The sequence below is a fragment of the Melanerpes formicivorus genome, unplaced genomic scaffold, assembly GCF_026170545.1.
Source record: "Melanerpes formicivorus ecotype bairdi unplaced genomic scaffold, bMelFor1.0.p_v2 SCAF_28, whole genome shotgun sequence".
NCBI classification, from domain to species: domain Eukaryota; kingdom Metazoa; phylum Chordata; class Aves; order Piciformes; family Picidae; genus Melanerpes; species Melanerpes formicivorus.
The window spans coordinates 3,949,812-3,962,178 of record NW_027142380.1 but is presented as its reverse complement, the minus strand read 5'-3'; the positions used below and the strand labels follow the sequence as shown (position 1 = coordinate 3,962,178).

Genomic DNA, 12,367 nt, shown 5'->3' with positions numbered 1-12,367 from the left:
CAATCCCCAAGTGTTGGAGGGTTTGTTGCATGCTTTCGAGCTGAAGTGTATCTGGGATACAGGTCAACAGATGGGAATCATGGCAAGGCCTTCATACTAGAATGAAACTCATTTTGCCTTTCATATTAGAAAGACCTTTTTAAAATGCCAGGAGGGAGACCTTCCCAAAGTATCCATCCTCTTTATGTAGCCAAAGTGCATATTTCCTGACAGGCAGTGCCTGCCTTAACCACGTACTTCTTTCCTGCTTTCTGGAACAGATGCTCAGCATGATGGGGCTTGCAATGACTTCAAGCACTTCCATTGCAGAGTGAGGTGATAACATTTTTATTAATGTGTAAGATTCTAATAATTTTCTGTGTTCTGGGACCTGGCTCAGCACAAGCTGGGGGCACTGCAGCAGTAACAGGCAGCTCCTGAGGGCTGTGTGCACGATTATGGAGGGCACAATTATCATACCATTTACTTGGCAGTGTTTTGAGGACAGGAAGATTTGGTGACCAGGCCAACATCTGCTCTCATCATCCCCTCAAAGCTTCCCCCCCACCACAGCCCAAGAGTCCAGCTCACCTCATGCTCTCCTCCCCAAATGCCCCAGCTCTGCTTTGCAAGAAACTCCTGGGCATTCACATACGAGGTCTCTGTGAGCTACTCATGCTGCACAGTTGCTCCACCTTATAAAGTGAAATAATTAACACTGCATCCATCCAACATTTTATGGCATCTCTGAAAATGTTCTCTTTTTTTATAGGGAGCTGAAGGGCAAACAGTCCCTGACCTGCAGAACACATGTTAAAAGCTGATCCATCCCTGGCAGCAGATTTTGCTCTGATGTTTCTATTCGGGCTTAACTGCTAAGTAGCCAGAGATATCAGTAAAAGTGGAGAAATCTTGGGGTGTGCAGCAATAGTCCCTGTATTCTGGCCAAGAGGCTTCCTCCTGTGAACAGCTGTTGTCCCTACAACATTTGTCATGCATTCAGTGCTGCACCAGGGGTCACCCACTGAGTGGGTCGATATCTCTGTGATCCCAAGCCCCCTGCAAGATACCAGGTTTTCAGCTAACCAAGCAGGCTCTTCTTAATCACTTTAAACCCAGCTCCTTGTGGGTTACTAGAGAGGTGTGACACCATGTTAATCCTGGGCACTTCCCTCGTAGTGCTCAGTTATGTTCTGCTTTCACACCATGGGTAGCAGTGCACTAGCAGACACCTGAATTGCAGAGGTGACCATGACCCTCCTTGTGCTCTGTGTCAGGGTTTGAATTAGATGGGAGTGTCTGCTATCCTCTGGTTTGTGCTTGTGTAATTGCTGCCAATGCTGATGTGATTTAAACATGTTTGCTGGCAAAGGGCAGAGTTTCCTGCTGGTGGAGGGCATCTCTCCTTTCCTCCTACATTTGTTTGAAAAAAATCCCTTTTCTACCATCAGCTGAAGGCAACGACAGACTCTGATACACTACAATTTCTTGGAGATTGGGTCCTCCTCCTGCCTAATGTGGCCATTAGATGGAAAAGCAAAGAACACAAAAGATTCCCCAGCACATTTTCCAAGATAATTATTTTTGCTGATTTTAGATTATCTTTCATATTTTATTTTTTCTTTTATTTTCTTTTTTTTTTCCTTTCTTTTTTCATTTTTCCATTTTTTTAATGACATTGGTAACCACATAAAACAGTGGATGCTGTAGCAACGTTTACCTCATAACTCCCTTCATTAAACAATCAGGACAATGCTGGGATGGATTTTGTCCAGGAAGATTTTTTCATGAAGAGGAGCCTGATCTCCTCAGAGGTTAACCAATTCCCAGAAGATACTTGGGTCCGTCACAGCCCTGATCCCAGTGCTTGTGCTCTGTCTTGCTCTGCTTGTGCTTCCTTTGCCTTCTAAGAAGGTCTTGCAGGAGCTGCATGTGCCAATCAGCTAAATTAGCAATCAAGAGCTGATCTCTGCTGATTCCAAGCAGTCATTTCCACAAAAAGCCAGCTGGTCAAATAACCCACTTCAGAAAGTACCTGAGGACTAAATGTTATTCCCTGGGAGTAGTCTTTATGTGCAGCTTGCAGAGAGCAGGAGTGCTTTGGAGGTAGAAGTTGTGTTGAGTGGTGACAATGTTGTATGCAAAAGGAGAAATAGATTTTAAGTATTCCTTGAGAGAAAATGAGTCTTGGTGATGGTAAGAACCTCATCTGTCACAGGCATAAATCCAGGAAAAAAAGAGATGGCAAACTGGTGCCATTACAGGGTGGAATGTGATTTCATATGTATGACACACATTTCTCCTGTCATCTCTGTGCTGATACACCCAAAGGCCCCATGTAGCTTGATTTTTCAGGACTTAACAACAACTGGGATATAACCAGAAAAGACACAGAAAAAAACTCATTGAAATGTGTGCATAGGTCAGTGTGTTGCAGTAACCTGATGGCACCGTCTGGCTCCAGTGCTGCCTTGCACGGCCCAAGGAGGAGCTGAAAGGTTGGGGAGGTGAAGAAAGAACCTTGTTTCTCATGGCCAAGGTTGTATTTTCCAGGGAAGCATCCTAATGGTCCAGCTTCTCCTGCACTGAGGGCTCAGGAGCAGCTCCTGAACACCCTCAGAGGTGACAGTGAGGGATTCAGAGTCTGGTGGCTGGCTCCATCCCCATGTCCTCAGTGGCACTACATCCTGTGGGTGTTCCTCAGCCTCCTGGGCTAGAGACAGTGTAGGAGTTGGTGATGCCATGGGGGAGCTACAGGTTCTAGGTTCAATGCAATCCCTTTCCCTGGCAGCACCCATGTAAGGATTCTGGCAACCAAGGGGCAGATTGGTTGGGAAATATACCCCAACACCCTTGGGATGGCACCGGGGATGCACTGTGGGAGGCTGCCAGCACCATGACCCAGTGCTTGCCCAAGTGCTCTGCTTTCCCCTGAACTGTTTACTTTCCACAATTTCCACTTACATAAGGGTTCTGCTTTATTTCTGCACACCCTGAGGCCACTCAAAAGTGAGATGAGACTGAGCTATAAACAAGGCTCTGGGCAGACTGTTTCTCCACAAATTCTTTTTTAGTTCTCAAGGTTGAACTTGAAATAAACCCAGGTTCAGGAGCAGTGATGACGTGCCTGTCTGGTGCTGTGGACACTAGAGATGCTGCACCATCCCCTCCTGTGCCTCTATGGCTGCCACTTAAACACCGGCTGTCACAGAATCACTTTGATTTAAAGAGAATTTTTAGATCATTGAATCCAAACAATAAATCAGTGCCACCAAGTCCACCACTAACCATGTCTAAGTGCCACATCTATACAATCTTTTAAATACCTCCACAGTTGGTGAATCCAACACTTCCCTGGGCAGTCTCTTTCAGGGCTTAACAACCCTGTTGGTGAAGACGTTTTTCCTAATATCCATCCTAAACCACTCCTGCCATGACTTGAGGCTGTTTCCTCACACAGCACCTCAATGTCTTTCTTGTATTTAAGGGGCCAAAACTGAACTCAGTATTCATGGTGTGGCCAGTGCTGATTACAGGAGCATGATCCTAGTCCTGCAAGCCACACTGTTTCTGATACAAGCCAGGATGCTGTTGGCCTGTTTGGCTACCTGGGCACACTGCTGGCTGCTAGTCAGATGGTTGTTGACCAACACCCCAGGTCCTTTTTCACTGGGCAGCTTTCTAGCCACTCTTCCCCAGGCCTGTGGTGCTGCGTGTCTGGGCTGAGTGCAGGATTAGACACCTGCTTGAGGCTCAGGTGGTGAGGGCTGCCATGCACACCTATGTGTGCACTGTGCTCAATGTAAAGGCAAGAAACAAGCATCAGCACAGGCCTGGTTGTTTGCAATACCCTAATTCCAAGCGTTCTGCATTCCCCCACTGGGGTGAAGCAGATGATGCTATCTCTGTGGTGAGATGCTGGCTGCATTGGGGCCTCACCCCATGTCTGTGCAGCTTCATGGGGAGTTTAATTTAATGGAAGCTGGGAGCTGTTTCTCCTCGCAGGGGGCTCTACTCGCAGCCTCGCAGCAGCGTACGTGCTCTCTGCAGCCTCTCTGCTGTCATTCGTCGAGCGGTTTAATAATTCATAATTAATGTAACTTGCAGCCCTGCTTCAGCAAAGCAAACAGGGAGATGTAAGTGCCTCCGGGTGCTTTGTTGTGGCGAGGTTGCAGCCGTGATACTCACGAGGAATATCTTCCTGCTGTCACTTTGCTTACTTGCTTCTTATTTCCCTTGGCAATGTTTTATGTGATAAACACGGTTCTTAACAGGGGTGGGGAAGAACTTCAGAAGGGATGGTACAGAATGTTCTTAGCTAACCTTAATGTTAACCAGAAACCTGCTTTGTGTTCCCAGCGCTGTAGCCAACTTGAGTTTTATATCAGAACGCCTGCAGATGAGCTGCAGCTTTCACTTGTGCTCATCCTAAAGGTGTGCGTTTCTGTGGCTGGGGGGTGAAATATGGAGGCTGGCAGCTTCATGCAGTGGAGAATGGCAGCAAAATAACCTGCTGTGTCCACATGTCCCACAGTATTGGCTCCAATCTGGCCATGGCACAGCCAGACCATGCTGCCGGCAGCGGGTGCCATTGCTCCTCTTCTGGTGCAGGAGCCACTGCAGCAGCCACCGTCAGATGTGCTTGGTGTCTCCGACCATCATTTTGCAGAATTCTGGTGGGGTCAGCACATCACCTCTCTACGTTTCCACCCTTGGAAGGAAGGGGCTTGGTAATGTGGTAACAGCCATCCTGTGCCATGGGCCAGAGCTGGGCTCCTGCTCCTCTGGACAGCTTTGGGAAACAGATTCTCAGGTTTCCTTGTTAGAAAAAAGTCACTGCTGCATGGCGAGGTCTCCCCTCACACTCTTTCTTCCAGGTTAGGACTCACTTGGGTTATTAGTTGTGTTCCCAGATGAAACACTTCATTAAGAGGGAGCTGTAGTGGCTGTAAATAAGTACTGGTAATTCAAGAAGATTTGGCCTCAATGCACTGCTGTAGCTCTGAAATGGCAAGTGACCACAGGAATGGAGGGTCACGGCCAGCTTCACCCCTGAAGAACCCAGAGCCAGCCTGCATGTTGTGCCTGGACATCCACTGCCTTTGGGTGCCTGGGAAACCCTCCAGTACTGGAGGCCGTGATTGCACAGGAAGAGTTTTCTTCTCCAAGCTGAAATTTTCCTTGCAGGCCTGGAGAATAATGTATTCCCCTCCTCTTTGCATTTTTTACTGTGTTTGAAAGCTGTTATTATATCCCCATCAACCTTCTCTTCTCTAGACTAAACAACCCCTCTGCTCTTTCATGCTTTATTCCTAGGTTATATTTTCTAGATGAAATTTTTTTAGACAGATAGTTATTGCTGTCCTCTGAACTCACTGCAGTCAGGCTGGAGCCCTCCTGGCTTGCTCCTGCTATGCATTGCTGAGGCTTTGTGGCTCTGCAGAATGGAGCAGGATCATTTAGGGAGCTTTGAAAGACTAATCTGGGCCTAACTCCCACTCATTATGCTTTTTGCCTTGCACTGGTGTAAATGTAAAGTTAATGCTGGTGGCACTTTTGTGTTTTACTCAGGTTAGGAGTTACATCCTCAACCTGGTACCTACTTTGGTTACCCTAAGTGCCATGCAGAGCCCCCAGTGCCTTCAGTGATGCTGTAAAGGCACAGCTTTGCTCCTGTTGAGGTGGAAGAATTCCTTCTCTGCCACCATGAGCAGATAAAACTGATTTTTCCTGGTTCCCTAGCACACAGCTTCCTGGGTCACTTGCTAACATGGCTCCCCAAAAAAAAAAAGGCTTGTGCACATGCAGTCTGACAGATCTTCCTGAGAAGATGCATGTAACTCTCAGCAAGAAGCATTTCCCACTTGTTCATATGGAGAAATAAAGCCACTGGGTCTTGAGGTGGCTTTGCTGCAGCCTCCCAAGCACGAGCTCCGTTGCTTCCTGAGCTCCATGTGATGGTGGTGTACGTGTTCCATGCTGGAATCCTCTTACAGCTGACATTTTCCCAGAGATTCAAGATCTTAAAACGTGTGTGCTTAATTATAATCAGGCTGGCCGGATGCACAGCCAGAAACGTCCCCTGGACCTAATAATCACTAATTAAAAGTTGTGCTCCAAGCATGAGCCATGCATGTACCACAGGCCCCTCATCTGCAATTGCTTCCCCCTGTGCTGGCCTTCACTTTAAAGGGGAAAAGACAAAACTACTCACAGTGTCTGCTGGAAGCGTGTGTCCAAGGAGCATAAACTAAACCTATGGAGCACTGGCTTTTCCTTTCCAAAAGCCTCTCTCCAGGCACTTGGGAGGAGAACTTGGTTCTCACTGGATGCAGGATAAGAGGAGAGAGATGGCTGTGGCAGAGGGCGCCAAGACCTGTGGATGCCATCTGATGCATGTGGCTGTGCAAAGCAAAGCCGGGAGCAAAGCACTGGCTCACCCAGTGCCCCTGCCAGGCAGGACAAGGTCAGCCCCTTTGAAACGATGCTGCCAGGATCAATCTGCTGGCACTGCAGAAGCATCCTGTGGTGCTGGGAGCTGTGCTCGTGCACGGCGCTGTCGTCGCTCGCTCTCATGGCGGAGCTGCACTGGCTCTCTTCGTAAAGGGTTGCATAAATGTCACCGAGGGCTCATTTTCTTTGGCGTCAGCTATTGTCTGACAGATCTGATTAAGGCCACATTCGTCTGTCAGCAGCTGTGATTCACGTTCGGATCAGCTCCGCTGGCAATCCCATTGTTATTCTGGCTTTTCAGGAGGGCTCTGCGCGTGTCACTGAGTTGCTTTTTCCACTCGGGGGGCTGCTGGGCAGTGGCACAGGAGGGATGTGGCCAACAGTACCTGGATGTGACAAGCGACATCACTGGCAACAAAGGCAGAAAATGATGGCTGCAGAAGGGAGGTGGTGTGTACATACAGCAATGGCTCAATCCTCTGATGGGAGCAGGGAGCACAGGTGGGCAGGTCCTTGGAGGGGATGGGGAACCTGTATGGGACTGTTTCCAAAGGGTGGACAGCAGGGTTGGGTTAGCTCGCTGGAGAACAGCATGGCCTGGGGAGAAAAGCATGAAACTAGCTTGAAAAGTGTATCCTTTTCAAAATGAAACATGGCTTTAACATTCATTTTAACCCAGACTCTCCCTTTTACTACAGTGTTCAGGGATCACCTTTGCTTTAGCTTCCTCTGAAACCTGAAGTTCCAGAAACATCCCTGTTAACAGCAGCACAACAAAGGAGCAGAGAGAAATATCTGCAGTGGCTGGGACTCAGGAAGCAAAGCCAAATCATGTGAGACCCAGCAGTGGCTTGTGCTCAAGTGCCAAAGCTCTCCCTGGTGTCACTGACAGGAGGATTTGGAAAACCTTGCCCATCTTTGCAGAATCTGTTGATCTTTATAAGACTGAGTCCAAAGAAAGCCTGAAGCAGCTCATGAGCAGGGTTGGTGAGAGCAGCCCTTGTTCTTGTTCAGGTTTGGCAGGCAGCAGCTCATGCCAAAGGAGCTGAGCTCCCGCTGAAATGTAAGCAGCTTTTATTAAGGGAAAAAAGAAGTTTATTCTTGAATTGTGGGCTGGGTTGTTGATTTTTTTAATTCATTTACAAAGCCATAAATTCTGGGTGATTGCATAAGGGCTGTGCGTCATGTTGAAAATCCTGCTGATGGTGCACAGCTCTCCACGTTTGGTCTGCGCGGGGAGATTGTCAGAGAGGGACGGGAAGAAGAGTGCCAAAGCAAACACTCTGCATTTGATTTGGGATAAAATGGATTTCCTTTTGAATAGCTTGCGAAACGTTGTCCTGAGCTTGCAGTGCAGGCGCTGACTGCTGCTGGTTGCCAAGCCAACATGGGGATAGTCAGAAAATAGAAAACACCCAGGAAACAGGCCAAGGACTAGGGTGATGTGGGCTGTGTTGAGTTTTATTGTTGATGGGTAGGTGCTGAACATGCCCCACTTCTCTGCTGCCAGGGGAAGACTTCCTGAGAAGGAAGAGAGCACCTTGCAGAACTCGGGGCTGGCTGACACATGGGAGACACCCAGTGGGCCACCTTCCTAAGCAGGGCATCCAGTCAAGCTGGAGCTGGTATTCCTGGCTCCTGTCCCTGTGCAGCTCCTCGGATATCACAGTATAACTAAGGTTGGAAGAGACCTCGAGGTCTCTGCAGAGATAGTCTGATCTTCCCACTGTCCCACTGCTTACAGGGAAACTCTCTGGGGCTTGGGTGTTTCCTTGCCTCCAAAACCTGACTGCACGCACGTGGCCAAGGCTGCCCCATCAGTAACTCCGCAGGTGCTGAGGGAGACCTGCATGATCTGTCATGGTAACAAGCCTGAATTAGTCAGCGGCCCATCTTCAGTTGCCCCTGATGTTGTTCAGTCTTTCAAAATATGTTGTCATTGTACAAGGTGTGGGTGCAGGATCATGGCACCCTAGTTATCTCAGCGTGCAGGAGGCCTTGGGTTACCTCTGGCACATAATTTCCCCCTGGCATCAGTAGTTATTCCTATCAAGTTGCAGACAGTGTAGACATATGGGAAGGGAAGTGGTGAAAAGCAACTTGGAGTCCAACCCAAAACACCTTAAATTGGTGTGATTTCCCCAAAGGAGGAACTGCCTGCTCTTAAAAAAAAAACAACAACACATCTTGAAAGGGCTCTTTAGGACAGCATTTAAACCATTGAGTTATTTTTGAAAGCAAAAGTCTTGGGCCAAACCCAACCTTCTCCCACTGATAGCAAATTCTCCTTTTTAACTCTTTTTTTTCCTTCCTTTCCCCTTTTCCCACAAAGGCCTCTCAGCAGATGGTGGAGCCAAGCGCCAGGAGCACCTCTCCAGGTTCTCGATGCCTGACCTGAGCAAAGACTCGGGCATGAACGTCTCGGAGAAGATGAGCAACATGGGGACGCTGAACTCCTCCATGCAATTCCGAAGCGCCGAGTCCGTCCGCAGCCTGCTCTCAGTGCAGCAGTACCAGGACATGGAGCCGAACCTTCACGACCTCGCCAGCCCCATCGGGTACCGAGAGCGAGCAGGGGGGATGCAGGGGCGGATGCACCAGAGCTTCGACTATGGCAGCGGGGTGCCCGGGGGCAATCTGGGGGTGCAGGATGTCTCGAGGCACGCCCCCATGAGCGAGCGCACGCGCCGCCGAACTACCCTGCGGGATGACGACCGACACTACCGCCCACACCGGCCCCGGCGCTCCCGCCGCTCCCGCTCCGATAACGCCTTGCACCTGGCCAGCGAGCAGTGCTACCGCCTGAAGGAGAGACCCTCACTGAGAGCCAGGGAAGACTACGACCAGTTCATGCACCAGAGGAGCTGCAGAGAGACAATGGAGCAGGGTCCCCGCAGGGACGTCTATGGCCACTGTCCCCGGACAGTGTCAGATCTCGCCCTCCAGAACCACTTGGGCGAGAGGTGGGGGCCCTACTTTGCCGAATACGACTGGTGCTCGACCTGCTCCTCCTCCTCGGAGTCCGACAACGAGGGCTACTTCCTCGGGGAGCCGATTCCCCAACCTGCCCGCCTGCGGTATGTGACCAGCGAGGAGCTCCTGCACAAGTATGGCTCATACAGCATGCCCAAGTCTTCCACGCTGAGCAGCAGGGGACAGTTGCACAGCCGGAAAAGACAGAAGAGCAAAAACTGTATCATATCCTAATGGCATCCTTGCCAGGCACCTTGGGAGAATGTAAATTAACTCACAAACTTGCACTGGTTTAGATCATGTAAGCGCTTTTATTGTAATGAAACAAAGACCCGAAGGGTAGGGAGTTGTAAGAAGGTTGTAGACTGGCTTCTATAAATAGTCATAATCCTGGGCACAGTGAATATATTTTGCACATCTTACTTTGGAGTAAAAAAGAATAATGACAAACAAAAAGTTCACTTTAGCCTGTTGTACTATTTACCCCGTAGTTTTCCCTCTTCCTCCCCGATACTGCCTCCCTTTTGCGTTCTGTCTGTCTGTACGTTTTGGTTGCCACTGTTGACTCTCAGCCATCAGTTTGTCGGTAGCTTTTGCTTGCCATCACATTTTTGTTTTCCATTAGCCATGTTGGTAGGTAATTTGTCTCTCAGACAGCGTAGGAGCCTAAGTTATTTCCATGGTTGTTGTAAATGCAATGTAAATGAGAGTTTGGAGAAAATATTTTTGTATTTTGTAATATCAGAGGAATTTCTATATCTTAGGAGTCACTGGAAAAAAAAATGCATGCACATTCAGAACTGTTTTCAGCCAGAGCTAACCGAACAGTGCTTTTAGACACACACACACACTCTCTTTTCCATTTTCTCATCAAATGTCATTTGTTTTGAGGGTTGGGGTTTTTTAACCCTTTTTCCTGTTCATTTGTTTTGATCCTAGTAAATAAAGAGAACATTTTCTGATTCATTAAATCTTGAAGAGGCTTCGGTGGCAGATTGAAGCCTGTGCTTTTCAGGTCTGCTCCATCAGTCAGATACCAGAATCCTGACAGCTGCAAAAGGGACTTTCCCCACCCCTACCCCCCCTTTTTTTTCTTTTTTTCCCCCATTATTAAGTAGAAAAGAACAGAACTACCAAATGTCTGCAATTTTGTAAATGACCAAAGCCAGAGAAGGAATTTCACACCTCTGTAGAGAACGCTGATAAACATTGAACTATTCTTTGGAGTAAATAAAAGTGTAAATGGTGCAATTGTGTGATGTCAGCATGATGTTGTTTTGAATATAGACTTGTCTTATGGTGCTCTAGTCTCCTGGGTTATGTTAACTGCTGTTCATTACCAAGTGGAAGTCTCAATATTGCCTACTGCATAACATGTAAGAGAACGACTGCAGCCTGCTCCCCACAGGTCTCATCCTGCCCTGGCGCAATACCTTCATCCCTCTCAGGCCCCTTGTGGCCAGGGGGCTTGTTCCCTGGGTGGGCTCAGCCCTGGTGCATGGAGCTGGGCCAGCCCCACACTATCCTTGCCCTGGCACAGCACTCTGAAATCAGGCTCATCTGTCTTGTGCTATGGTGGATGTGAGTGCACTCTGTATGCTTTAACCTTTGGGTACTGCCATGGCAGCAGGTGCACTGGGGGATTCCAGACCAATGCTGGTAGTCCTGGTGCTTCCTGGGAAGGAGGAGGTTTACAACAGGAGCTCTCGGCACCCAGAGATGCAGGTTAGCACCTGGGAGCGTTAAGATAAAGCTGGGCTTTGAGCCGCAGGAGGGCTGAGAGGCTGAACCAGCTGCATCACCCTCGCCCCACGTGCTGCTGGCATCTCGGGGTGCCCCAGCACCTCTACCCTGCACCCCAGGGAGGGGGGTCCCACTGCAGGGCTGATGTCAGCACCCCAGGGTGTGCACAGGGTCACCCTGTTGGCCACTCAAAGCAGCAGATACAGAAAAATCCTGAAGATGGATGTCTCCATACCACAGACTATTGCTAGGAGTTTTTTTGTTGTTTGTAAAGGACAATGTGATAATTATTATTCCTTAAAAAAAAAAAAGAAAAAGAAAAATAAACTTAAAAACATTACACTTAAGTATATTTAAAAAAAATAATGTTTTTTTTTTCCCAGTTGGAATAAATGGAAGTATTCATCCCAAGGGAAGAGTCTCATGTGTATGTTTCTTTCTCTTAAGGAGTGTTGGTTAATCATGAGTAGAAGACTTGGTTTTCATTTAGCTGCTCATGCAATTAAAGCACAAGAACCAGCTCACATGGTTTCAGTGAGCAGGGATAGCCAAGAGAGGAGTGTCTCCTGCACACTGTGCACTTTCCCCAGGGTTGGTCACCTGGACCCATTTTTTTTGGTGTTAAAAACCCCAAGTCTTCTCCTGGGGTAAGTCAACACCAAAATCTCTGCCAAAATCTCCAGCAGGCCTCAGGCTTACACTGGGGGAGCCTTCAGTCTGTAATTGATAAATAACAGCCTTTTCCTTAGACAGATCACAGATCTTCCCATGTTTTACGAAACAGACCTGCTAAGTCGAGTAGGGGTATTGCTTTCAGTGGCAAGTGTGACACCATAACTACAGGTTATAGCATAATTGGTATTTAATATGTACAATTTAATTCATTGTCAGTGATTAAAAGCACAATGAATGTTGTCTGTCAGCTCAGTACAGCTGAGCTGCTATTTATACAGCAGGAGCCTGAATCGCTCAGCAAATGGTGAAAAACTAATCCCCAGCCTTTCCCCTTTCCCTGCTGCTGCCTCGCCCCAGGGGTAATGTAACAAGCTGTGAAGACTCCTCCCAGCAGAACTCTAGCACCTTTTCCCATGCAATTTTGTACCAAAATCCAGGGCCTGGAGTCCCTATAGGTGGGATGGTATCACTGCTGGAAGCAGCCCTTCAAAAGGCAGAGAGGCTGTAGAACATCTCTGCATCCCTACAGGCCATTGATGTGCAA

The 12,367-nt window shown here is 48.3% G+C and overlaps 1 protein-coding gene across 4 annotated transcripts in view; it reads left to right on the top strand.

Annotated features, from left to right (window-relative positions):
* The window catches only part of PRICKLE2 (prickle planar cell polarity protein 2), a 112,386-nt gene extending 100,835 nt beyond the window's left edge, over positions 1 to 11,551 (top strand). For all 4 annotated transcript variants that reach the window (XM_068154274.1, XM_068154276.1, XM_068154275.1 and 1 more), the window contains one exon: positions 8,765 to 11,551. In XM_068154274.1, the coding sequence (XP_068010375.1) occupies positions 8,765 to 9,639 (875 nt within the window). In that variant the 3' untranslated portion in view covers positions 9,640 to 11,551. The remainder of the gene's footprint in view (positions 1 to 8,764) is intronic.
* The last annotated feature ends 816 nt before the right edge of the window (positions 11,552 to 12,367 follow it).